The sequence below is a fragment of the Cebus imitator genome, unplaced genomic scaffold (genome assembly GCF_001604975.1).
Source record: "Cebus imitator isolate Cc_AM_T3 unplaced genomic scaffold, Cebus_imitator-1.0 Scaffold293, whole genome shotgun sequence".
Taxonomy (NCBI): domain Eukaryota; kingdom Metazoa; phylum Chordata; class Mammalia; order Primates; family Cebidae; genus Cebus; species Cebus imitator.
In genome coordinates this window covers 1,851,247-1,872,725 of record NW_016107608.1, presented here as the reverse complement: position 1 = coordinate 1,872,725, position 21,479 = coordinate 1,851,247, and the positions used below count along the sequence as shown (strand labels likewise).

Below are 21,479 nucleotides of genomic sequence, written 5' to 3'. Positions count from 1 at the left end.
ACCATGCATTTTGTTAATGATTAGCTCGCTCACCTATCATCCCACTTAAAGAGTAGTGACCCACTTAAAGAGTCAGAGTACAGTAAACATACGAAACAAATGTGTATATGGGTGTACAAATCAGTAAGTTCTAATGTGCTGAATGGTGGAGTACAGTCGAGTACACAGGCAGTGGTGGCTACTCTGTATGTCTAATTAGATACAGAGATGTACATAACTTATTCTTTTTATTAAACTCCATAACCTCATTTATTTGCTAAGGCCTCATAGTAGAAGAAAATGTAAGAATATAATGTGCAGTATTGATGAGGATCTAATTCCTTGTCTAATAACCATCCAATAACATGGTCTCTCTCTCTCTCTCTCCCTATATATATATATATATATATATACATATATATATATATCTTGTAAAAAGACACCTAGTCTTTTTGTTGTTTGAGACAGGGTCTTGCTCTGTTGCCTAGGCCGTTGTGCTATGGTGTGATCTTGGCTCACTGTAGCCTTGACCTCCTGGCCTGTATATATATATATGTATGTATGTATGTATGTATGTGTGTGTGTATGTGTGTGTAGAGAGAGAGAGATTTAACAGGAGTTAAAAAGTCAAAAGGGTGATACAACCCGAAATTGGCAAGAGATGTACAGAAAAATTAACTTGAGCTAGACATTGAAAGATGGGTGGCATCAGTGTAAGCAGGGAAGAGCATGGACTATGCCAAACAAAAGTCATGTCTTTTGTTTGTCCTTGTAGAGACAGGAGGTAACATGAGGTGAGGGACTTCTTGGTGATAAAGCTAGTCCTCAAAATCAGAGGATCAAGAGACCAGCCCAAAGCCCATGTTAAACACAAAACAAAACAAAACAAAAATCAAAGAAAAGAAGAGCAAGCCTTCCAAAATTGTGGAGAATATACCCATGAGACTTCAAACAGTACAGAGAGACGGGTGTTTTAGGACAATGCTTTTCACACTTTGCAAGCAATGATCCTCTAGATTAAGAGCAGACAAGGTTATCTCCTGGGGGACTGAAGGAGGTAACAAAGAATTCCACCACAAAGCAGTCATTATTTTGAGGTCTCATGTTTCACCTTTAAAAATCTTGCATCTTTGCATTAGGTTAAATGTTTCCCCTAATCTGAATGTGAAATGGAAGTTCCAGGTAGATAAGCCTTGTTTTACTCAACATACTCTGATATCTCTTAAATTTATATATATATATATATGTGTGTGTGTGTGTGTGTGTGTGTGTGTGTGTGTGTGTGTTAAAATTTATATGTATATATTAAAATTATATATATATAAATTATATATATATATAATTTATATATATTAAAATTTATATATATATTAAAAATTTATATATATAAAAATTTATATATATATATATTAAAATTACATATGTGTGTATGTGTTCTTATATATATATACATGACTGCCTGGTGGCCTGGTTAATGGTAGATTTCTTATATCTGGCAGATACACCCAGGATGGAAGAGAAATAAAATGATAAAGAACCTGATATATATCAGTCATTAAAAAACTGCCACCATCTACTCCACCCAGTATTTTTTTTTTTTTGAGACAGTGTCTTGCTCTGTTGGCTAAGCTGTTGTGCAGTGGTGTGATCTTGGTTCACTGCAGCCTTGACCTCCTGGGCTCAAGAGATCCTCCCACCGCAGCCTCCCAAGTAGCTGGGACTACAGGTGCTTGTCTCCATGACTGGCTAATTTCTATGTTTTTTGTAGAGGCAGGGTTTCCTTATGTTGCTCAGGCTGGTCTTTAATTCCTAGGCTCAAGACATCCACCCACTTCAGCCCCTCAAGGTGCTGGGATCACAGGCATGAGCCACCACACTCGGCCAACCCAGCCTTTTTTCCTCTCCTTTTCTGACACTTTAATATTAGGCATTTGGCTACCAGGTAGTATTTTCCAGGTGGCCCTTTGACATGTTGCAAAACAATATTTCACCTTTAAATTCTGAGCGCTGGTCTTATTTCTCTGTTCTTCTACCCTCTGAATACACACTACTTTGTGTGAATTTTGCTGGGAACTCAACTTCCTTTGGCCTCCATGACCATGTATTATTTGACTTTGGTTATGATCACCTCCACTAGGTTTTGCATGTGCCGAATGCTCTGTTCACTTCACTCTGCACAAAATAATTTGCAGTAAAGTTCGTGAGGCATTAGCTCAACCAAGAGCACTTAGGCACACTATCTGGGGCAATAAATGACAAGGTGGTTTTAGGTTTGTGACCTTTGCCATAATCTTTATCAATTCCCTCCTGAGACCTTCCCAACAAGCCATGCACCTTCAAGCCAAATCCAGTTGTCCCCTTCCCATCAGATTGCCAGCCATAATCCCCTGGAGAGGTTATAGAGTCCTGATGAGATGTAGCGGGCAATAAGCTGTATGCACCCAAATTCAAAAATAGCTAGAGTACGTTAGGCTTGATGCAGTAGATAATAAGGAGCTACTGTAGGCTCCTCAAAAAGGAAATACTTGATATAGTGATGTGTCAGAAAGACTGATTTCCTTGGAACTTAATTCATTCCAAACATGAGTTAAACTTTTTTAAGAAATGTCTAAATAATGAACTAATAACAATGAAGTGTTAATAAAGAACTGAAGGTTTTAAAAAATTCCATTTGGCATAATTAAGGGATAAATCAGTTCAAATGAAAGATGTCACTGTTATTAAAAATCATTCATTTATTGAATTATGTTTCATGTGAACAAACTGCATTTTTAAGATTATTTGATTATTATATAAGTTAATGTCATTTCCAGTTTTTGGAAAATTGATATTAATTACATGTCCTCAAAAATGTAATTGAGTTTATCAAATAATTTCTCAAGGGCCACCTGATAGCCACCAGATGGTAACCTGAGCCAAAGGTAAGTCAGAACTCGAAGTTATAGATAGCCCTGAGACTACGAGTTACTAGTCACTCATTTCTCAGGGTTCCTTTAAAACCACAAAACACAAAGGCTTTCTAACACTTCTGTAAATCCCATTTGAACATAATGAAACATGCTCTATCCACAGTGCTTACAATAATTAAAGGTTTTTTTTCATAACAGAAGTCTATCTAGAAATAGCACAATATGGAATGATCATTAATAGATCTGTTAAGGTACTTGAATAAATGCCTATCGAGAGCACAGGCACACATTAGTAAATTTCCCAAGGAAAATCCATTTTCGTTTCCAATTCTGACATTTTATTTAAAAAAATTATGCCTTTCTCTTAATTATTTCAGTAAACATAATGAGGTTATTGCTAACTATACCTCAGAGTATTTTATTTTCTCCAATTTTTTAGTAATATGAGTCTACTTGTAATTAAAGGCATGCTGCATTAATGATGCTGAGCATCTCCAAGGGAAACATTTAATGTCCACCTTATAATATTATGCCAAAATTACATGCACAGAAGACTTTTTAATAATCTTTGTTTCCTAATTTAGTTTTGATTGGCTCTGAAATCCATAGCAGCACTCAGGGGCTTCCATTTCCACAGTCATCAGCACTTCTGCACCATAAATTGTACAAACGCACATGAGTTCTTCCGTCTGTAGGCTTCTTTTCAAAGCGTCTGTTTAACTTATCCTGAAAATTAGCTGCAGGCTAGAGATAATTGCAGATAATTTTGCCATTTTTAAGCCACTGGGGTGTGAGGGAAGATATGACAGCTAAGTTTGTCTAAACACAAAGAACAAGTCATAGCTTTGTGTTGACACTTCAGCTTTACACATAGGTTCAGATCATCCTCTCTGCTCTTTATGCAAATTGAAACAAACTGTAGTCACTAGATGATCTGTGTTTCCCCATAAAGCTCTGCCACCTGAAGCTTTCAGTGTGGCTGAAAAGATAGGATCTATTCAAATGTGTTATCCCAGCCTAAAAAAAGGGTTAACCCCCATCTTCCCTTCAGATTCTTCCCCATTGATGAAAACAGAGATTTTCTTTAGCCATCATCAACTCAAAAGGAATATATCAAATTAAAAAGAAAATGCATGGTTTTCAATATACACAATTTATGTATATATGTATATATGTACATATATACACATTCCCCTTCCTTATTCATTATGATTAATAGAAATGGCAGTGCTCTCCTGAAAAACTAATGTTTATAAATACTGGTACGATTAATACAGAACAATTTTAAAGTACTTGACATTGACTATTAATTAAGTATGGCATCCAGGTTAATAGGCAGAGATCTATTGTTAAATGGAATCCATATGCTCCTTTTTTTTCCTGAAATTTTCCTCTATATTAAAACAAATACAATATTCATGGACAGTCACTGGCATATAATGATGAGGCCAATGAAAAAAGCAGCAACACGGACTCTTAATGCAATGCCAATGAACTTCAACTTTATATTAAAGAAATCGGTCCTGGGAATTATGGGTATTTCCCTGACCACATTTTCCCTCAGTGCTCAGAACCGCTATAGCCACGGCTAATAAGGGTGTAACTAGCTGAACAAGTGGTTACTGAAACTATCTTGTGAGAACATTTACATATAGGGGCTAAGCAGTGGCTGTGCCGATGTGGCAGCTCCCCTGATGTAATAGGCCATAACGACCCCGAGGGAGCAGGTATGCATGTGAATGCCAAGGAAGGGAGAACGTGTACGTCATAACACAAATGACTTCATGGATCCCTATTAGACCCTGGACTAAGGAGTAGCTAAACAGGTTTGATATGACAGCATCCTGAAACAGTTTCCTAACCTTGTGTCAGGAATCCTTACACTAAAGAGTTTTATGAAGCATCTAAAGCTGCAGAGAGGAAGTGTTGCTATATTAGGCCATTACCATTGACATGGTATATGATAGGCATACAAATAGTCCCAAGATGTATATTTAAAAGATAGATTACTAAATTTGTTATGCCAATCATATGCATATTAAGGAATACAGTTAAGCACTGATAGGTAATGTTTCAGAAATCTTACATTCTCCCTTGGAAAACCATTCCGTCCAATGACAAGTTTACATCCACCAAGGCTTCCAAATATCTGCATCACACTAAGATGCAGCTTTTTAAAGACTGTTCTGCAGAGTTTCACGTGAACATGCAAAGCATACACATTACCGCATTTGAGAAAGCTGAGGGATATTATTTTAATTCTTTTCTCCCATTTGGTCTCTAACATCACTTAGCCAGTGGACTGAGAGGAATTGACTTGTTTAAATACCCTAGACCATGTCCTTCTGAAAGGCAGGCATGGGAAGATCTGTAACATGCTCTTTGCACTCATAATGGGAGAAAGACGCATGCTGAAGACACCAAGTAAACCCTTCAACATGACAGGCAGGAGCAGTGCTGAGCAAGCATTCTGTGGCCTCAGACTGAAATCAGGGAAGCTGCACCCACAAATCACACCTTGAAAACATCATATAGGGCCTATGAGAGGGAAAATGGCACCCTTAGAAAGAAAATTTACTATTTTACTTAGATCTGTAAACTATGAAACAATTCCAAAAGAGACATGTTGTTACAGGTGTCATGTAAACAATATACAGAGCTAGAGTATTCTTAATAATATGAAGACTTGGTCCAGAACTCATCCTCTGCTGTAAGAAGCAGAAGACGACACAAGTTTTCACCCAAACAGCAATCAGGATTTGTAATGAGATCTTATATTTGACCTTTTATGAGAAATTATTAAAGACCTCACATAAAGCCACCACAAATGTCTCTGCTCCTTTACAGATTTATTATGGTTTTGCTAATGTGTTTGAATAAACTCCTTCTCTGGAAGTCTCTGCTTTGCAAAGCACATACCTGTTCCCAGAGAGACGGGCCCTCTCTTTGAAATATTTACTCTTTCAGGGCACTTTAGTTACAGTGACACCTAATAGCCAAGCATTTTTTCTCACTCTCCACAAAATCAGGTTTAGACTATAATTCAAACCAGTCCCCAAAGGCACTTCTGAAAAATGGCAAGCCCTTAGCTTTTAGGTGAAAACACTCTTTATTGCTCAAAATTGTTTCCTGTTACAAAACCTTTTTTATAGTGCTAGGTCTAAGATGATCTTATGCTAATTTAACTCACTGGGGACTGTGAACAGATGCTGCTTTGATTAATAGTTTCACTATCCTGAAAATGCCAGGCCAGGTTCAAGATAATATAGTCAGGTAAGAACACTATTAAAATCTGCCATACAATTTTATCTGTTTTGTGGAGACAAAATGGGATCACAGTTCTCGTATCAAATAAAAACCACTTATAATAAAAAATAACATAAACCAAATGAACTCACCATCTGAACTCTTTAGCACATTAATGTATACCATTTGAATCACCAGCCTCTTTACTAATACTTACAGGAATATTGTTAGCTATGTCTTTTGTAAAAATTCAGTGTGTTACCCCAATGTTACCTTTCAAATGGTATTTAACTTTCCATGCAGAAAAAAAGACTTATATAAGCCATGAGAACAATGAATTCTATAACTTTGCCAATCAAAAGAAAAGTATCTGAATTTATGTATGCTGAGCCCTTACTTTTTAGCACATAAGTTTTCTATGTTCCAAAAGTCATCTTTAAAATATACATAGAAAACTATGACCTTGAAAATGAGGGGAGTTGGCAAATAAGATTTTTCTGGAAAAACTTCTCACAAGGCTTTAGTCTCTCGCTCCTGTACCTTTTTTTCTTGCTGGTCTCCTAACCAAGGACTCCCAAATCATAGCAGCTTTCTGATGGAGATAATTATGAGATCTAGTCTCTCCTTAAACTACGGAATTTAAGACTGGCCTTATATACATATGTGAAGAAACATTTGTGTTTTGAAAGTTGGTTTGCCAATGCATTTTATCCTTAACATGACAGATATGACCTCATCATATTTCTAACCTCCAATCTAAAATTTAACCTTCAACTGGACTTTTTCTTTTATAATATGTGTTATAGTGTACCTGCCTTAGTAAAACTATTGGTTTTCAGGGAAGCAGAAAGTAAGTTCCTTCCAGGGCATCAATCACACTGTGCAAATTATAATTCTAAGCAGTATAAGCCTCCACTGAGAAAGAAACTAGCCTGTTAACCCAAATCTGCCACCTACAGATTCAACTTATGGCATGAATTATCTTCACACTCACCACATTTGTATGCATATGCGATTAGACCCTATTTATATAAAATATTTTATGCAAAAGGGTTACCTCACCATTGCACAGAATGTCTCAGGAGGGTCTCCACAGGTAATATCCGGAGGATCGAGTTTCACTTTCAGATATTTTGTCATGTCTGTGGATTCCGGCTGGCAGGCCATGTAATCCCAAACTTTCCCTTCTTCTGTGTAAATCTGAGTCTTACACACATCATAATGTCCCCATACCAAAGGGTAGGGCTGCATCACTGAGGACACTGTAACCCAAAGGGCATGAATCGACAGGAATCTTGACAAATACATCTCTAAATTCTTTGTAATCTTCTTGGAAACCAAAGCAGAGCTTGCTTTATGATCTGCAATCTTTGTCTATTTTACATATATATACATATATGTATATCTGTATCTGGGTAGGTAGGTCTGTATATTTAAAACAAAAACAAAAACAACAGAAAAAAACACGAGGATGGGACCTCAAAGCAGATTCCAAAACCAAATATGAAGAGTTAAGATATTGTGCGTATTCAGGTATATTGAGGACTTTGGTGGAAGCCTAACATACTTGCGTGTTAGGCGTTAACAACTTGCAGCTTTCTTTGTCCTAGAACATATCTATTAGATTCAGGTCTAGTTTGGTTTTGGTAAATGATGTCCAATTGCAGATAATAATTTAGCAAACTGATGGCTCTCCTGTTGTACATCCAATAACCCTGAGTGGTCCTCAATGTTCACAGCTCACAAGGGATGCTCAGGCAGGCTGAGATATCAGTATCTGAAGCAAAAGGATGAGTGTCTATAGCCCGATGTCTGTTTCCCATCAATCATTCTTTTCTTCCGGCACCAACACCCTTTTAGAAACAATAAGAGTAAGAGTTATTGTCCCAGAATCAGTGTATTACGAAATGCACAATATGTTGACATTTTGGAGGTCTGATGCAACGTAAAGCAAATTGGTGTAATACAGATAACCTTTACTCAGCTGCTTTGCTAGAATGAGCAAACCGCGGAAATCATTCACGTAGGGGGGAATTTTGATATGAAGGATTTAACTCTTCCATAACAAAGACAGACACGTGTGTTCTAGGTGAGTTACAGGTTTTCACTTCAAAATTTATATTTCCTTCTTGACAAAACTGAGAGCAAGCATCTAGATTTAAACATTTCTCATATGCTGCAATGCTAGAAAATCTTCCAAGAGAACAATGGGGTAAATGAGCGCTTTTATAACGGTGACAAAGAAATGACAACTACTTATATCCCTTTTGTCTCTTGGCAAAGAGACCCTAAAAATCTCCAAATTCCTTGTACATCTCTTAGCTTTTGTTTGCTGGAGTCAAAATCAGCCTTGTTGGCATGAGCCAGTCCCTGTTGATTTGTTCATTATATTTGAAGAATTTAGCATCTTTTGTTTAGCTGCATTTAGTACTAAAGATAACTTGGCTCTCCGAATAAAATACTCAAAAATAAAACCAAAGGAGCAAAATTTCCTTTCATAAGAATTTTCTATATTTTTATATCTTTTTATAGCCATTACATCTGCATTTGCCGTTACATTCTGTAACAGAAGGGAATTTGTCCCAAAGGCGAATATTATAAGCTGTTTTAAAACTAAAAGCTCTGTAGTAAAACGCACAATTTAAAATGCACATATAAAAATAGTCGAGGGTGAGTTAACAGGCCACGAAGCAGAATAATATGGCACTAATTCTAAGAGAAAATAAAAATTACTGTGTAAAAGTACTTTTGGTTAACTGATAATGCACTCTACATAACTATGGGTAAAAGTCATTGGTGAGTTTAACTGGCCCCTTTTCTGTTTAGAGATCACTATCCAAATCTAAACAAAAGCTAACATTTGAAAACCAGGCATTAAAAAGTATATTTTCTTAATTAGATTATTCATATTTATAGTCTAAAATTAATTGATTTTTAAGCAATGCGAAAAGGATTTTTAAAAAGCCTATGGTTTTGGAAAATTCTATTATAGACCCTTCAATTCACATTAAACAGTTGAAATATGGAAGCTCACTATCTTCAAACAATCTTATAAAGGGAATTCATTATATTTAAATAATGTACCATCTTAAAATGAACTAAGCCACAGAGACTATGAAATGCCAACAGATGGCTGAATTGTGTTTCCATAGCAAAGTAATTTATAATAATTGCTTTATGGATGCAAGTGCAATTTTCATTATATTCAATTCATAAAATGTTATCATACAGCTGCAATTTGTGATATTTTCTATTAGAAAAAGTGTTGAATATTTGAGTTCCTATGAAGCAGTAATTAGTAGTTTGTCTAAACATGTATAAACTACAGCTTTGAATCAGCCTCTTCATTGTAACCTAAAGACTATACAGTGTAAAGCACATTTTGAAATCTTAAGCTAAAAAGAAAAAAAATCAGAGAAGCATGTGTTGTGGCTACTACAGCCTTCTGCTTTCTTCAGATTCGTTAGTAATTTTAAGTGGATATTTTCAGACACAGCCAACAATTTGACAATTAATAATCTGAGAAGGTGTTAAAATGATACAAATCTACATTGTTGAGATGGATTCTTCAACTGTGTTTACTACATTTTAAAAGAGGAAACAAATACTTTCCAAGAGGCAGGGAGATGTAGGCATTGCAATGGAAGCAGTGTAAAATCTACTAGGTCAGAAATTATTACCTTTAATTCTTAGTTTCAAATACATAGCAACTGATTTATCAAGAATGATATAATCTTGAAGACCTGGAACTGACTGTTTTGAGTTTGAATGGAGTGAGCATTGTGTGTTTATTTTTAACATAATTTTCAAAACACCATTTTAAATATATATTTGAATGCTTCCTGAGATTTGTCTTCACTATCTATTTTAACCAATAAATGATATTCTCCTCATGCATTTATTCTCGGTTACGCCCTCCTCAACCACATTTCACATTACTGCAACCACAAAACAAAGGGCGACCATACATTTGTACATGAAAAATTTGAACACTCAGGAAATGTGTGTGAACCCTTTGCTACCTCCTGACACAATAGCAATCCCAATATAACGAATTCTCATTAAATTATACCAGAATTATAATGATGGTCATTACACAGAATTATGGACTACACCATTGATCGAATTTAGAGAACTGACAAGGAAAAATGCAGAGGAGTGCAAGATATTTGAATATTAGGCAGTTGCAGGACTGTGCAACAGACATTCTTGACAAGAAGCAGCCAATTATAGCTTAAATTTCTGGCACACAACCAGTTGTGATTAATAGTTTTCCATTACATTACAGACATATTATTAATGTATTAAAAATGTCAAGCTTTGGCAAGCACTAATATGGCATGGCTCAGTTAGTCTGCAGAGTTTACATTTAATGAGCTCCCATTGACACAGAAAAAGATATTGACCACGGCATATTACAGATCAGGAGCAGAGGGACACTAAGCTGTTATTTAACATAATTATTTGATTTCGTTCTAATTTTTATATTTGTACTATCATTATGTATCATGCATTTCAGGGTCTTTTTACTTTTCAGTGTCACATACACTTCAAAGGAAATCCTCTTAACTTCAAATTAGTAAGAAATTAAATCTATGAACGTCCATGACACACAATGGAAAAGCAGCCTCTGAAAATCAGGAATTTGTTATTAAAGTATAATTATGGAGTTTTCAAAGAAAATACAATGATGTAAAAATAGAATATTATTTACACCTTAACCTCAACTACTTAATGGCACTGAGTCTATCTGCTGTGCTTTCAAACAGGTTAAAATTATCAATAGCTTCTTAAAAGCTAAGTCATCACAGCAAATAGCTAGGCAAACCGATTATGAGAAGGACAGTGAATAACGTATTTGGGGACTTAATATACTAAACCTATCCCTTCTGGCCCATAACTGAACTAATTGTGAAGTGATATGGCCTTTGAATTTGTCTCAGGTGTCCATATCACCTAAATGAGAGCAGATTCAGTAGAGCTCTGGGCAGCTCCAGTTCTACCTCCTCACTTTGCAAACCTTGGGAACTCACTGTAATCAAATAATGCTATCACCTCTACTTGGGATCTAAAGTACTGAGAAGTCCTCTTTAATAAGAACACCTATTAACAGGTTGTGAGTACCCCATAGACCTCTGGTGTATGAATTTTCAAAAAAGATAAAATTATGTCATGGTCCTCAAGTTGATAGAGGTTACTGATCCAGACCAAGAGGGGCTGTAAAATGGCTTTGCACACATAGAACATGTACTTGTCCAGCATTCTGCAGCTAATCCCCTTCCACCTTGGATTAATTTTGCAGAAACCATTTTCACAGGCCCATTCTCTCATCAGAAAAAAAGCCTCCCAAAATATTACATGGAAGTAATAATGATTAATATTATAAGCAATTACATTCCAAAAGCAATTGCCAGTTTCATCAACTGAGAGGAAGACATTATCAGTAAATCTCCTAATCTAGCTGGTTTTCAGCATTCATTTTAGTATATACTCTCACTAGCAGGTGGGAATGGTAGCAATAGGCTATTATTTCATAAATATTCAGCTTTGCAGGGGTACTTGAAATAGATAACTATTGACTCATTTCTCATAGACATTAAGAATTTTATAAATATGCATGTTTCTGAATGGGAAGGAACTAAAGGAAAATTGACTATATAGATCACTGAGTGAAAATATAAAAAGAGAGAGATATACAAATCCTATAAACTACCAAAATTAACAGCTTCCAGCAGTCATAGTAAAATTTATTACATAAGATATTTTAACATGTATTCAATGCTCTTTGCACTTACTTATTTGTTCTGAGGAAAGCATTTTCCAGTCATCTTAATGGAAAACATATGCTTCTGTCCTTTTGTTAACTGTCTCTCAAAATATAAGGAATTTAACATGCACTGCAACATCATTGGCATAGCTTACTCACACTTGATTGGGTATTATGAGCAACTGCCTATCATGAGATTCTTAATAAACCCAAATAACACACCTTGAAAGATCTCTATTTTCACTGAGAGAAGACTGATTGGAGAAATTAGATAGCACATATTTTTCAGGATGATTGAGGATGGGATAATACACAAAACGATTTCAGAATCAGTGAAGCTTAAAAGAAATCTAGAGTTTAATTACCACATGAACAACAAATACTTAATTCTCATGCAGGGCAGTTCAGAGATCTAAGGTCTCAAACATATATATGAGAAACTTTACACCCACCTGAAGTTTTGAAACACAACTTTGGATTAATTTTTAAAGTATGCTAAATCTTATACTAACCTAAGTCTTTACTATTATAATCTCTTATATTATGCAATATAATTCACGCACATATATTTCAATGTTAACATATAATTGGTTTTCAAAGTTGAATCCAATTTTCTTTTTTCCAAGTGACTTGGTGCTTTTGTAACTAAAACTCTCCCAATTTTTACGACACTTAGAAAACCTATCAAGTAAATGTGTAACGGTTTAACTTTTTAAACAAATTACCAGATATTTTTCATAATAATAACGAAAGCAAAGGCAGGTATTTGCACCACTTGCAAAATATACAAAAGGAAATTGCAAAATACATTCGCTTCCTCCTGAAAAGGCTAACCTGAATCATTTTAACACACACACCCAGTGAAAGCTGGCAAACCAAAAATATTAACAGGAAAACAGCTTTATGTTCAAATAAACTGTTTTCATGCAAAAATTTTTAAGATTATCCCTCTTAAATTCCACAATAGGAAACATCACCAAATTAATAGTCCAGTATATAAAATCCTGAATGCCTTCATGGTGGTCTTCAGTGGTGAAATATATCTCATTTCATGGCATCCAGAAAAGAAAATATATCCCTGGAACAACATTACATGTGAAATACTTGATGCACGTTTTTCCTTGCATGTTGATCCACATGCAGAGATCCAAATTTTATCTTAATGAAAAACTGAAAGTTGCTTATCTTCAAAAAGAATCTTGGACAGTTACTGAGCTGCTCTTCCTTTGCCAAAGAGAAAGGGAGGCAGGTAAGGCATTCAAAGTGACACAGTTCAAAATACTTAATGAAATGCGGAGCTGCTAATTCCCTCGCTAGAGATGCTCCTTAAAGGACAAACAAAACAGAAAAGTCTCCTCTGAAAAAAAAATTTTTTGAAAACTTTCCAACAAGCTTAACCACTAAGCATATCTGAATAAATGATTTTAATGTAAGATCTTTCTGGTTATTTTTTTTTCATTTCTGTAAGATAAAAAAAAACTTTTAGTATTTTCAGTCATAAAATAGGGCCTTATTTCTAGAGCAAATCTACTGCCAGATTCACCATATGTTTAGTGGAGTTCTGAATCTTACTCAGAATTTTCCATTCCAAAGATTGACAATTTGTTATGAGAAGGAATGGCTCCATTATTCCCTGTATGAAGAGAAGAATGGGGGAGAGAGGAGGACCCTCTACTCACTGGAAATCTGCCCCTGATGCAATGATAGGAACTCGACATGCGACTTTTCCAAATAAAGTTGCTTTAAAATCCCCGCTAGGAATTTTCTTCCCTTGCCCTGTAAGATGACAGCCTACTTTAAGTGGATTTCTGAAGGAAGGAAAAAAAAAGTCCCCGGGTGAAGTTACTAAAATAAACAGTAGAGGGCGCAGTTTCTTTTTATATCTAAGTTTTTCCTTGTATGAATCACTTAATTGGTTATTTTAGGCCCAATAACATTCAGTATTATTTGTATTATATATAGATATCCAGATCCATACGGGAGAGCAATTCAATGTCCCTAGCCGAATCCATCAACCGATTAATATGATGCCAGTAAAGAATCTGAGAAAATATTCCAAACAGCATCCCTACCCCAAGTCTCCCTCTTTCAATTTCCCTTTCTCCCCAGCTGTACAACAAGGGATAGTAATGCTTTAATCTCACATCAATAAAGGAGATTAAAAGAAGGGACTTCAAAAGGTCTCGGTGTGGCCACCACATCCCCAGAGCCGGCAACAGGGCAAGTGTATTTTGTTGTTGTTTTGTTTTGCTTTTTCCCCAACAAATATGATTGGCGAAAGAAGGAAAAAATAATGATAACCCTCCTGAGCGATGTGTGTGGCCAGGTGTGTGAGAGAGAGACAGAGAGAGAGAGAGAGACAGAGAGAGAGAGAGAGAGAGAGAGAGAGAGAGAGGGAGGGAGGGAGGGAGGGAGAGGGAGAGCGCGGGGCGCCTCCTCAGTCCGCGGATGGAGGGTCCGACCCCGCGCCTGGGATCGGGACACAACAGGCGACGCATCACCCGCCCGGGGCGCACCCCCGGGAAGACTCGCGTGTGGGTGTGAGCGTGTGCCGGTGTGTGTGCGCGCAGGGCGCCGCGCGCTGCCTCCTCGGGGCGCTTTACAAAGTTCCTCGCCCACCCGGAGCTTTCCCTCCCGCCTATGGATAGCAGGGGGGGGCGGGGGGTGGGGAAACCCGGGGAGAGGGGCACGGGCGAGAGGCGCGGGTCGCAGAAGGAGAGGCGCGCCGCGGGCACTTACCGTGTGGCTCGTTTGCCCTTGCGCCGGGCGGGAGCCGAGCCGACGGCGCCGGGCGGCGGCCCTGCCCAGCCAGCCTGGTCCGCCTCGGGCGGCGGCCGCAGCAGCGGAGCCCGCGGGCGGTGCACGGGCGGGCGGCGGCAGCTCCCGCGGAGCCTCCTCCCGGGCGCGGGAGCGGGCGGAGCGGGAGGGGTGGGCGTCAGGACCCGAGCCGCCGCCGCCGCCACCGCCGCAGTCCCGATCGCGCCGGGCCGCTGGCAGGAGAGGACCCCGAGGACCGAGAACCCCGCGCCGGCCCGCCACTCCCCGCCGCTTAATTACCTTCGCCTGGGCCCCGGGGGGAGCCTCCTGCACGTCGCCCCCTCTCGGAGCCGGCACCCAGAGGGGGAATTCCTTCCCGTTGACGTCCTCTTCCGAAATGCAAAAAGATCAGTGACTTTGACAGGTAGATGAGGGGGAGGGAGTAAGGGTGGGCGGAGAGGAAGAGAGGATGAGAAAGGTGCCTCTCCCTCCAAAAATATAGTGATATTAATAATGAGATCGCAGCCTTCGGAGGTCGTGCCAGCCCAGTTCCCCGCTCGCCGGCTCTCCTCCGCGCCTCCTCGCGCCGCTGCCTCTGACACTTCTCGCCTTAAACTTTTACTGAGGGATATTTTTTCTTTTTTCTATTTCTATTTCTTTCTCTCTCTCTCTCTCTCTTTTTTCTTTTTTGTTTTTTTCAAGCCGCAGGACGATGTTCTGGTTCCTGGGGATCAGAACCAGCGGCCAGGCGGTTCTATGCCGCTCGGCACCGCTTTCATTTTATTTCAGATGAAAACGTTGAGCTTAGTCAGAAGGGGCATAAATCAGGACAATTAGCATTGGCGCCAAGAAGATCCTCTAGTACCAATTTCTCCCGGGCTTCCTTCGCGCATTCCTCCACTCAAGTCAGAAATGTCACTGCACATAGCGCTGATGGCTGCGAGACGCGACGCACCCAAAGTCCGTTTGATGAAATATACATGGCCCACGACGCTTCGGGATTGCGGCTCCCGGGCTCCCCGCCCCCGCCCGCGGCACCCGGCCGGGACCCGGCTCCGAGAGGGCAGCCAGCGCCCGGCAAACTTAGGGGCCAGTGCCAATTACAGAGTGAGCGCGAGGGCCGGAACGGGGAGCGGCGAAGACGCGAGCCCGGGAAGCCGCAGCCCTCGGAGGGGTGGCACGTACGTTTCACTTAAAAAGCAGATCTTCTGCAACTGCCAGCAAGTGGAAGGATAGCAAACCTTACACTACCTCGAGACCTGGGCGCTCCGAGCGGTCCTAACTCCGTCTCGCTCGCTGTTGCTGTTGCCGCCGCTGCTGCTGCTCCGGCCACAGCTGCTGCCGCTCCACGACCTCGGGGCGCTGAGGCAACAGGACCCCCTCCCCCTGCTTCCCATCCCCCCGGTTCCTCCACAGAAGTGCAGTTTCCAGTAACTCCTCGGGTACCTCCCACTTCTGCCCCCGTCCATCCCACGCCTCTCTCTTCTGTCCCCTCCCCAAACTGTTCCCGAGCCGACCCCTCGCCACAAAGTGATCACAGTCGTGTTTTTCAACCAGCACTTCCTTTGCCCAGAGGCCCCTACAGCCCTAGACTAGAACCTCCTCCTTTAGAAATTGATTTCCCTTTAGAAAGTTGAAGTTCAAGGGAGAGTTGTGCATTTCAGGCTTTCTTGCCTTTCCTAAGAGAAAGACGAATGACTGATGCTCCAAGCCTTCATTCCCCACCAAGGCGGGCTCAGACTCACCTGGGATCACTCTCAGCTACACATTAACGTCAAACAAAAACAAATGTGAACTTAGATAAGGTAGGGAGACTTTCATTAGAAAAAAAAAAAAATATTGCAACAGGGAAAACGCTGTGATCTCAAAAACCCGCAATCCTCTCAAAACTAAACAGAAATCAGCCTCTTTTTTTTTTTTTTCTGTATTAAAGGGGGAGCAATAAAGAAAGCCAAGTAGACGGGGGAGGGAAACAACTCACTGCCATGACCCTCATGGTTGGACAATAGATGGGTCTCTGTGGTCCAAGAATTTGGAAGATAAGTGAACAACGGTGAATGTTTTCACATTTTAGTTCTTGCTCAGATTTGGGGTCCAGGGGCAAGCTAAAGTCCGGGGACCTGCAGGAAAGAAGCCTGACTCATGTTTGGTCAAGGCAAAGTGGAGGGAAAGAAATGGGCAATTCTGAACACTTAGTCACTATGTGTCCCATATTAAGGCAGGAGGCTGAGTAATTAGGTCATTTTTCTGTGATCACTGGAGGTGGTGTGGATGTATGGGGGAAAAGGTTGTTGAGTTGAACCTATAACCAGGCTCTCGTTGGCCCTGGGCAGCCAGGAAATGGTCAGAGATTTCAAGCACCCCAGGCCTTCCCTCTAATATCTGAGTCCTTCCTCTGAATCTCAGAGCAGGAATCTGGGACTTCTGTGCTTTCGTCTTCCCTACCTTTGTCCTGTAGTGCTGACATTGCAACAAGGAGTTACCTGCAGGGCTGAAACTCCTAACAGGGGTTCTTAGTGGCCAAGTCTGGCTCTTCCCCGTCTCTGGCCATGCTCCTCCAGGTTTAAAATATACTGATTATCTGGAGATGTTAGTCACCAACTAATCCTCCTTCACAAGCCCTGAGAGCCCAGTTCTTTCTATGGGAGCCTTTGGCGATAGGCTATAAGAGACAATACCGAATGACCTTCTTACTTCTCATTAACTCGTTGTCCTGGATCCTGAAATACAGACAGTTCTCAGACTTTCCTCCCTTTCTCACCCTTTCCTCACAAGCGAAGAAAGCCTTTCTGAATTCTCATCCTCAGCTGTATCTCATCATTTAAGGTCCTTCTGTAGTAAAAAGAAAAATCTGTGCAGAGATTAGAGAATTCAGAGACAGGGAAAGAGCCAGATATCAACGAGATATTTGTGATTTTGGCTCCCAACCTGGAAAAATACTTGTTTTCATCTGTCAGAATCTTGGAGCTAACCTTCCTTCCTCTCTTCCTGTACCATCCCTGGTTCCCAGGATTCCTTTGACTATGAGGCAGACAGCAGTCCCAAATAAGTTTGATATGTAAATGGGGACCTCTCCAATTAGTTAACACCTCCCACTACAGGAGTGGGATAGTCTTTCAGAGGTGAGATTTTCTTTGGAGCATGTGCTCTCACCTTTGCAGAAGCTCAGGAAATCACCAACTAAACATGTAGATCTAAACTCAAGGAGGTAAATCAGAATCATCAGAGACTTTTCCACACAAAAAACCCCTTCCCTTCCAGATCTTGTTCTATCCTCCAGCAGTAATCAGGTGGGAAGGACTTTTTCTCTTAAAAAAAGCACTTGGAGTGGATCTGATATAATTCCCCAAACTAACGTGCATATATTAAACCAGTTTTCCTTAATATACCTTTGCATATTTGTTTATATAATATACACTGATCAGAAATTGACTTTAGATATTTCATTGGCACCAAGGGAAATTATTTAGGGCATACCTACCTTTCCTTATCATTCTTTACTTTCTCTAGCCGTATATATATTTAACTTTCTTTGGAAAGAACTATTTTTCTGTTTTTATTTAACCTTTCAACTCTACTTTTTTTTTCTTTCTCTTTTTGGAAAAGAATGGTTTGATCTTTCAGTTCTCTGGCTGTAGATCTTTGGCTGGTTTCTACACATTCCTCATTCTTCTTCAACTTAGATATCCATTTATTTGTAATCTTGTTAGATCTCTAACTGATGTTCATATTTCTAGGTTCTTAGCTGCCTAAAAATCATTTCTTTAGAGATTTGGCAGGGTTGTTTCAATACTGGTAACTTCAATATGTCAAAGTGGTAGTAATGGCATGTTTGCAATATATCTGGTCCAAAAAGACATGTGTCTTTTTGGAAATACTGTAAAATACTTGACATAAAGTAGGTATAAGATAAATCTTCAGTGCAGGTGTGAATAGTTGTAGCTTATTCTCATGATTCAGTTATGTCCTCCTTGGTAACAAGAGTTAACTCCCACCATATTAAATTAATACATAGATGTCTAAAATATCCAAATCATGGCCCATTAGGCACTTTTGGCTGCTATAACAAAGACCATAGATTGAGTAGCTTTAAAACAATGGAAATTTCATTCTCAGCAAACTGACACAAGAACAGAAGACCAAGCACCGCATGTTCTCACTCATAAGTGGGTGTTGAACAATGAGAACGCATGGCAACAGGGAGGGGAATATCACACACTGGGGCTTGGGGGTAAGGGCTAGGGGAGGGATAGCAGTGGGTGGGGGGAATTGGGGAAGGATCGCGTTAGGAGAATACCTAATGTAGATGACAGGGTGATGGATGCAGCAAACCACCACCATGGCACGTGTATACCTATGTAACAAACCTCTGGACATGTACCCCAGAACTTGAAGTATAATAAATCTGGACATGTACCCCAGAACTTGAAGTAGAATAAATAATTTTTTTAAATAGAAATTTATTTCTCACAGCTCTAGAGACTGGAAATCTGAGATCAGAGGGCCAACAGGGTCAGGTTTTGGTGAGAGCCCCCTACTGGGTTGCAGACAACAGACTAACTTCTTGTATTCTCACATGGTGGAAGGAAGGCTCCGGAGCTCTCTGGGTTCCCTTTTATAAGGGCGCTATCCTACTCATGAAGGCCCCATCTTTTTCATGACTTAGTTATCTCCCAAAGGCCATGCCTCCTAATGCCATCACATCGGGGGTAGGATTTCAACTTATGAATTCGGTGGGTGTGGCAAAAGCATTTATTTCATAACAAGGGGCAAGTTCTATTTGACCAATTGTATACTATGTGGTAGATGTTGTTTATAACTGCTGCTTATGTCCCAATAGAAATGTCCTTCAGCTGTTTCTTGCCTTCACTTTGTGCTCAGAGACATGTTTTACAACAGAGCCATTAGCTGTATAGTTTTGACAGGTTCTGAAGTTTCTTACCTGATAGCTTTTTTAATGCTTAAATATTTTGACATTTAAACCTCCAGCAAGCCCTAAGCATTGGTCTGGGCTCTATAAACTAGACTATACTGGCATTTTCCTGCTCTTGTAGAAATACCAAGATACTTCTCTTGAAGCTTTAAATTCACAAGCCCAAACTATCCAAGTAACTGATCATGGTCAACATATATATAGCAAAAGTCTCATTTAGTTCCTCTCGAGGTTAATAGCAGACCAAAGGACTTATTGTTTAATGTAAGAAAATACACATATTTACTGAATTAATGACACTGGAGCACCAAAATTAGCAAATAGTGTAAGACATTGGCAGTTAGTGATCAATGCAGGGAAACATGCCTTCTAGCACCCATGTACATTCTAGTATATGGCACTGTGTAAAGTAGTTTGAAAATAATAAAATCAGCTGCTTGGTTAAATAATATTTTTTAAAGTTAGCAAAATATGGATTTTTAAGGAGAAAGCATGCTAACTTAAAAAATGACTAGCTTTGGTCAAATATTTTATGTCTCTTTTCTATTCCAACCCTAGGGCCCTAGAAATATTTAATGGAAAATTTTCTTTCTTTCTTTTTTTTTGTTTACCCCTTCTCATCCATTAAAAAAATTAAGAGAAATCACTTCTTAATTTTTATGCTCTGAGTATGCAATAGTTGATGTTTTTATCCAACTGGTGAATCTCTTGAAATCATAACACGCTGAGCTTCTATTACTCACTTCATTTTCTTTGAGAATCAGAAAGAACACGTAGCAGTTTATCTTTCTTCTAAGTCTATTCAAAATAAAGGCATCCCACCAGCAGTTTTGGATAATGCTATGGTCTGAACAAACTCAATCAGCTCCCATGTGCTTATGTTTTTTTGAGCTTCATTTGTCAGCCTAATATCTTCAACTTATTTTTTGAAAAGAGTAGTTTCCACAATTAATCTAGTGTGTTGGCTGAAAAAGTTCAACCTCAAAAATCAACAGCTGTGTGGATTTCCCCAAATGTAATTTCATAATTTGAATTTCTCTACAACAACAAAATTAGCAGCCTTTTCAAAATGAGAAGGAAAACACATGGAGAAGATTGAGTAATACCCTATGCCTTATTTAGAGAACTTTCCATCAATTCCATACCACCAGTTCTCTTCAATTTAATGAACATCGATGGCCCACCTAGCGCCTTCTGGGAACTGTCCTTGGTGCTGGAGGAATTGCAAGGCTCTCAAGTCTAGGTGCTGACAATCATGTTAGAGAGGGCTGAATAACTGTAATGTGCATTTTTAATATTAGAGGTAGCTTAAGGGAAGAGGTAGCTGTAATGGTCAAGTCTAGAGGCTCCTTTTGTGCACTCTTTAATGTCCACAAAGATCTGTATCATACCATTGACCCAAACGAAAATAAAGTGCAGCCTCTCTGGTTTAGCAGCCTCTGTAGGCAATTCTTGTACTGTCATATAAATATGGGTCAAAAATGTTTCAAGGACAGAAAAATAGCAGCACAGGCCAGGTGCAGTGGCTCATGTCCATAATCTCAGCACTTTGGGAAGCCAAGGTGGGTGGATCACTTGAATCCAGGAGTTTGAGACCAGCCTGGCCAACATGGTGAAACCCCATCTTTACTGAAAATACAAAAATTAGTCAAGGGTAGTGATGCGTGCCTGTAGTCTCAGCTACTCTGGAGGCTGAGGCAGGAGAATCACTTGAACCCAGGAGGCAGAGGATGCAGTGAACTAAGAGCACATCACTGCACTCCAGCCTGGAAAACAGACTTGAGACCTTTTCTCAAAAAGAAAAGAAAAAAGAAAGAGACAGAGAAAGAAAGAAAGAAAGAAAGAAAGAAAGAAAGAAAGAAAGAAAGAAAGAAAGAAAGAAAGAAAG

General features: G+C 39.3%; 1 protein-coding gene across 9 annotated transcripts in view; it reads right to left on the bottom strand.

The window, feature by feature from the left end:
• Window positions 1–16,294, bottom strand: part of NTNG1 (netrin G1) — a 356,160-nt gene extending 339,866 nt beyond the window's left edge. For 7 of the 9 annotated variants that reach the window (XM_017502187.2, XM_037729105.1, XM_017502184.2 and 4 more), the window contains exons 1-2: window positions 14,959–16,294; window positions 7,197–7,987 (exon numbers count right to left, since the gene is read on the bottom strand). In XM_017502187.2, coding sequence (XP_017357676.1) covers window positions 7,197–7,442 — 246 coding nt within the window. In that variant the 5' untranslated portion in view covers window positions 7,443–7,987; window positions 14,959–16,294. Of the gene's footprint in view, window positions 1–7,196; window positions 7,988–11,929; window positions 11,982–14,640; window positions 14,753–14,958 lie in introns of those variants that run through there. The other 2 variants (XM_037729103.1, XM_037729104.1) reach the window with 2 other exon arrangements.
• Window positions 16,295–21,479: the final 5,185 nt, after the last annotated feature.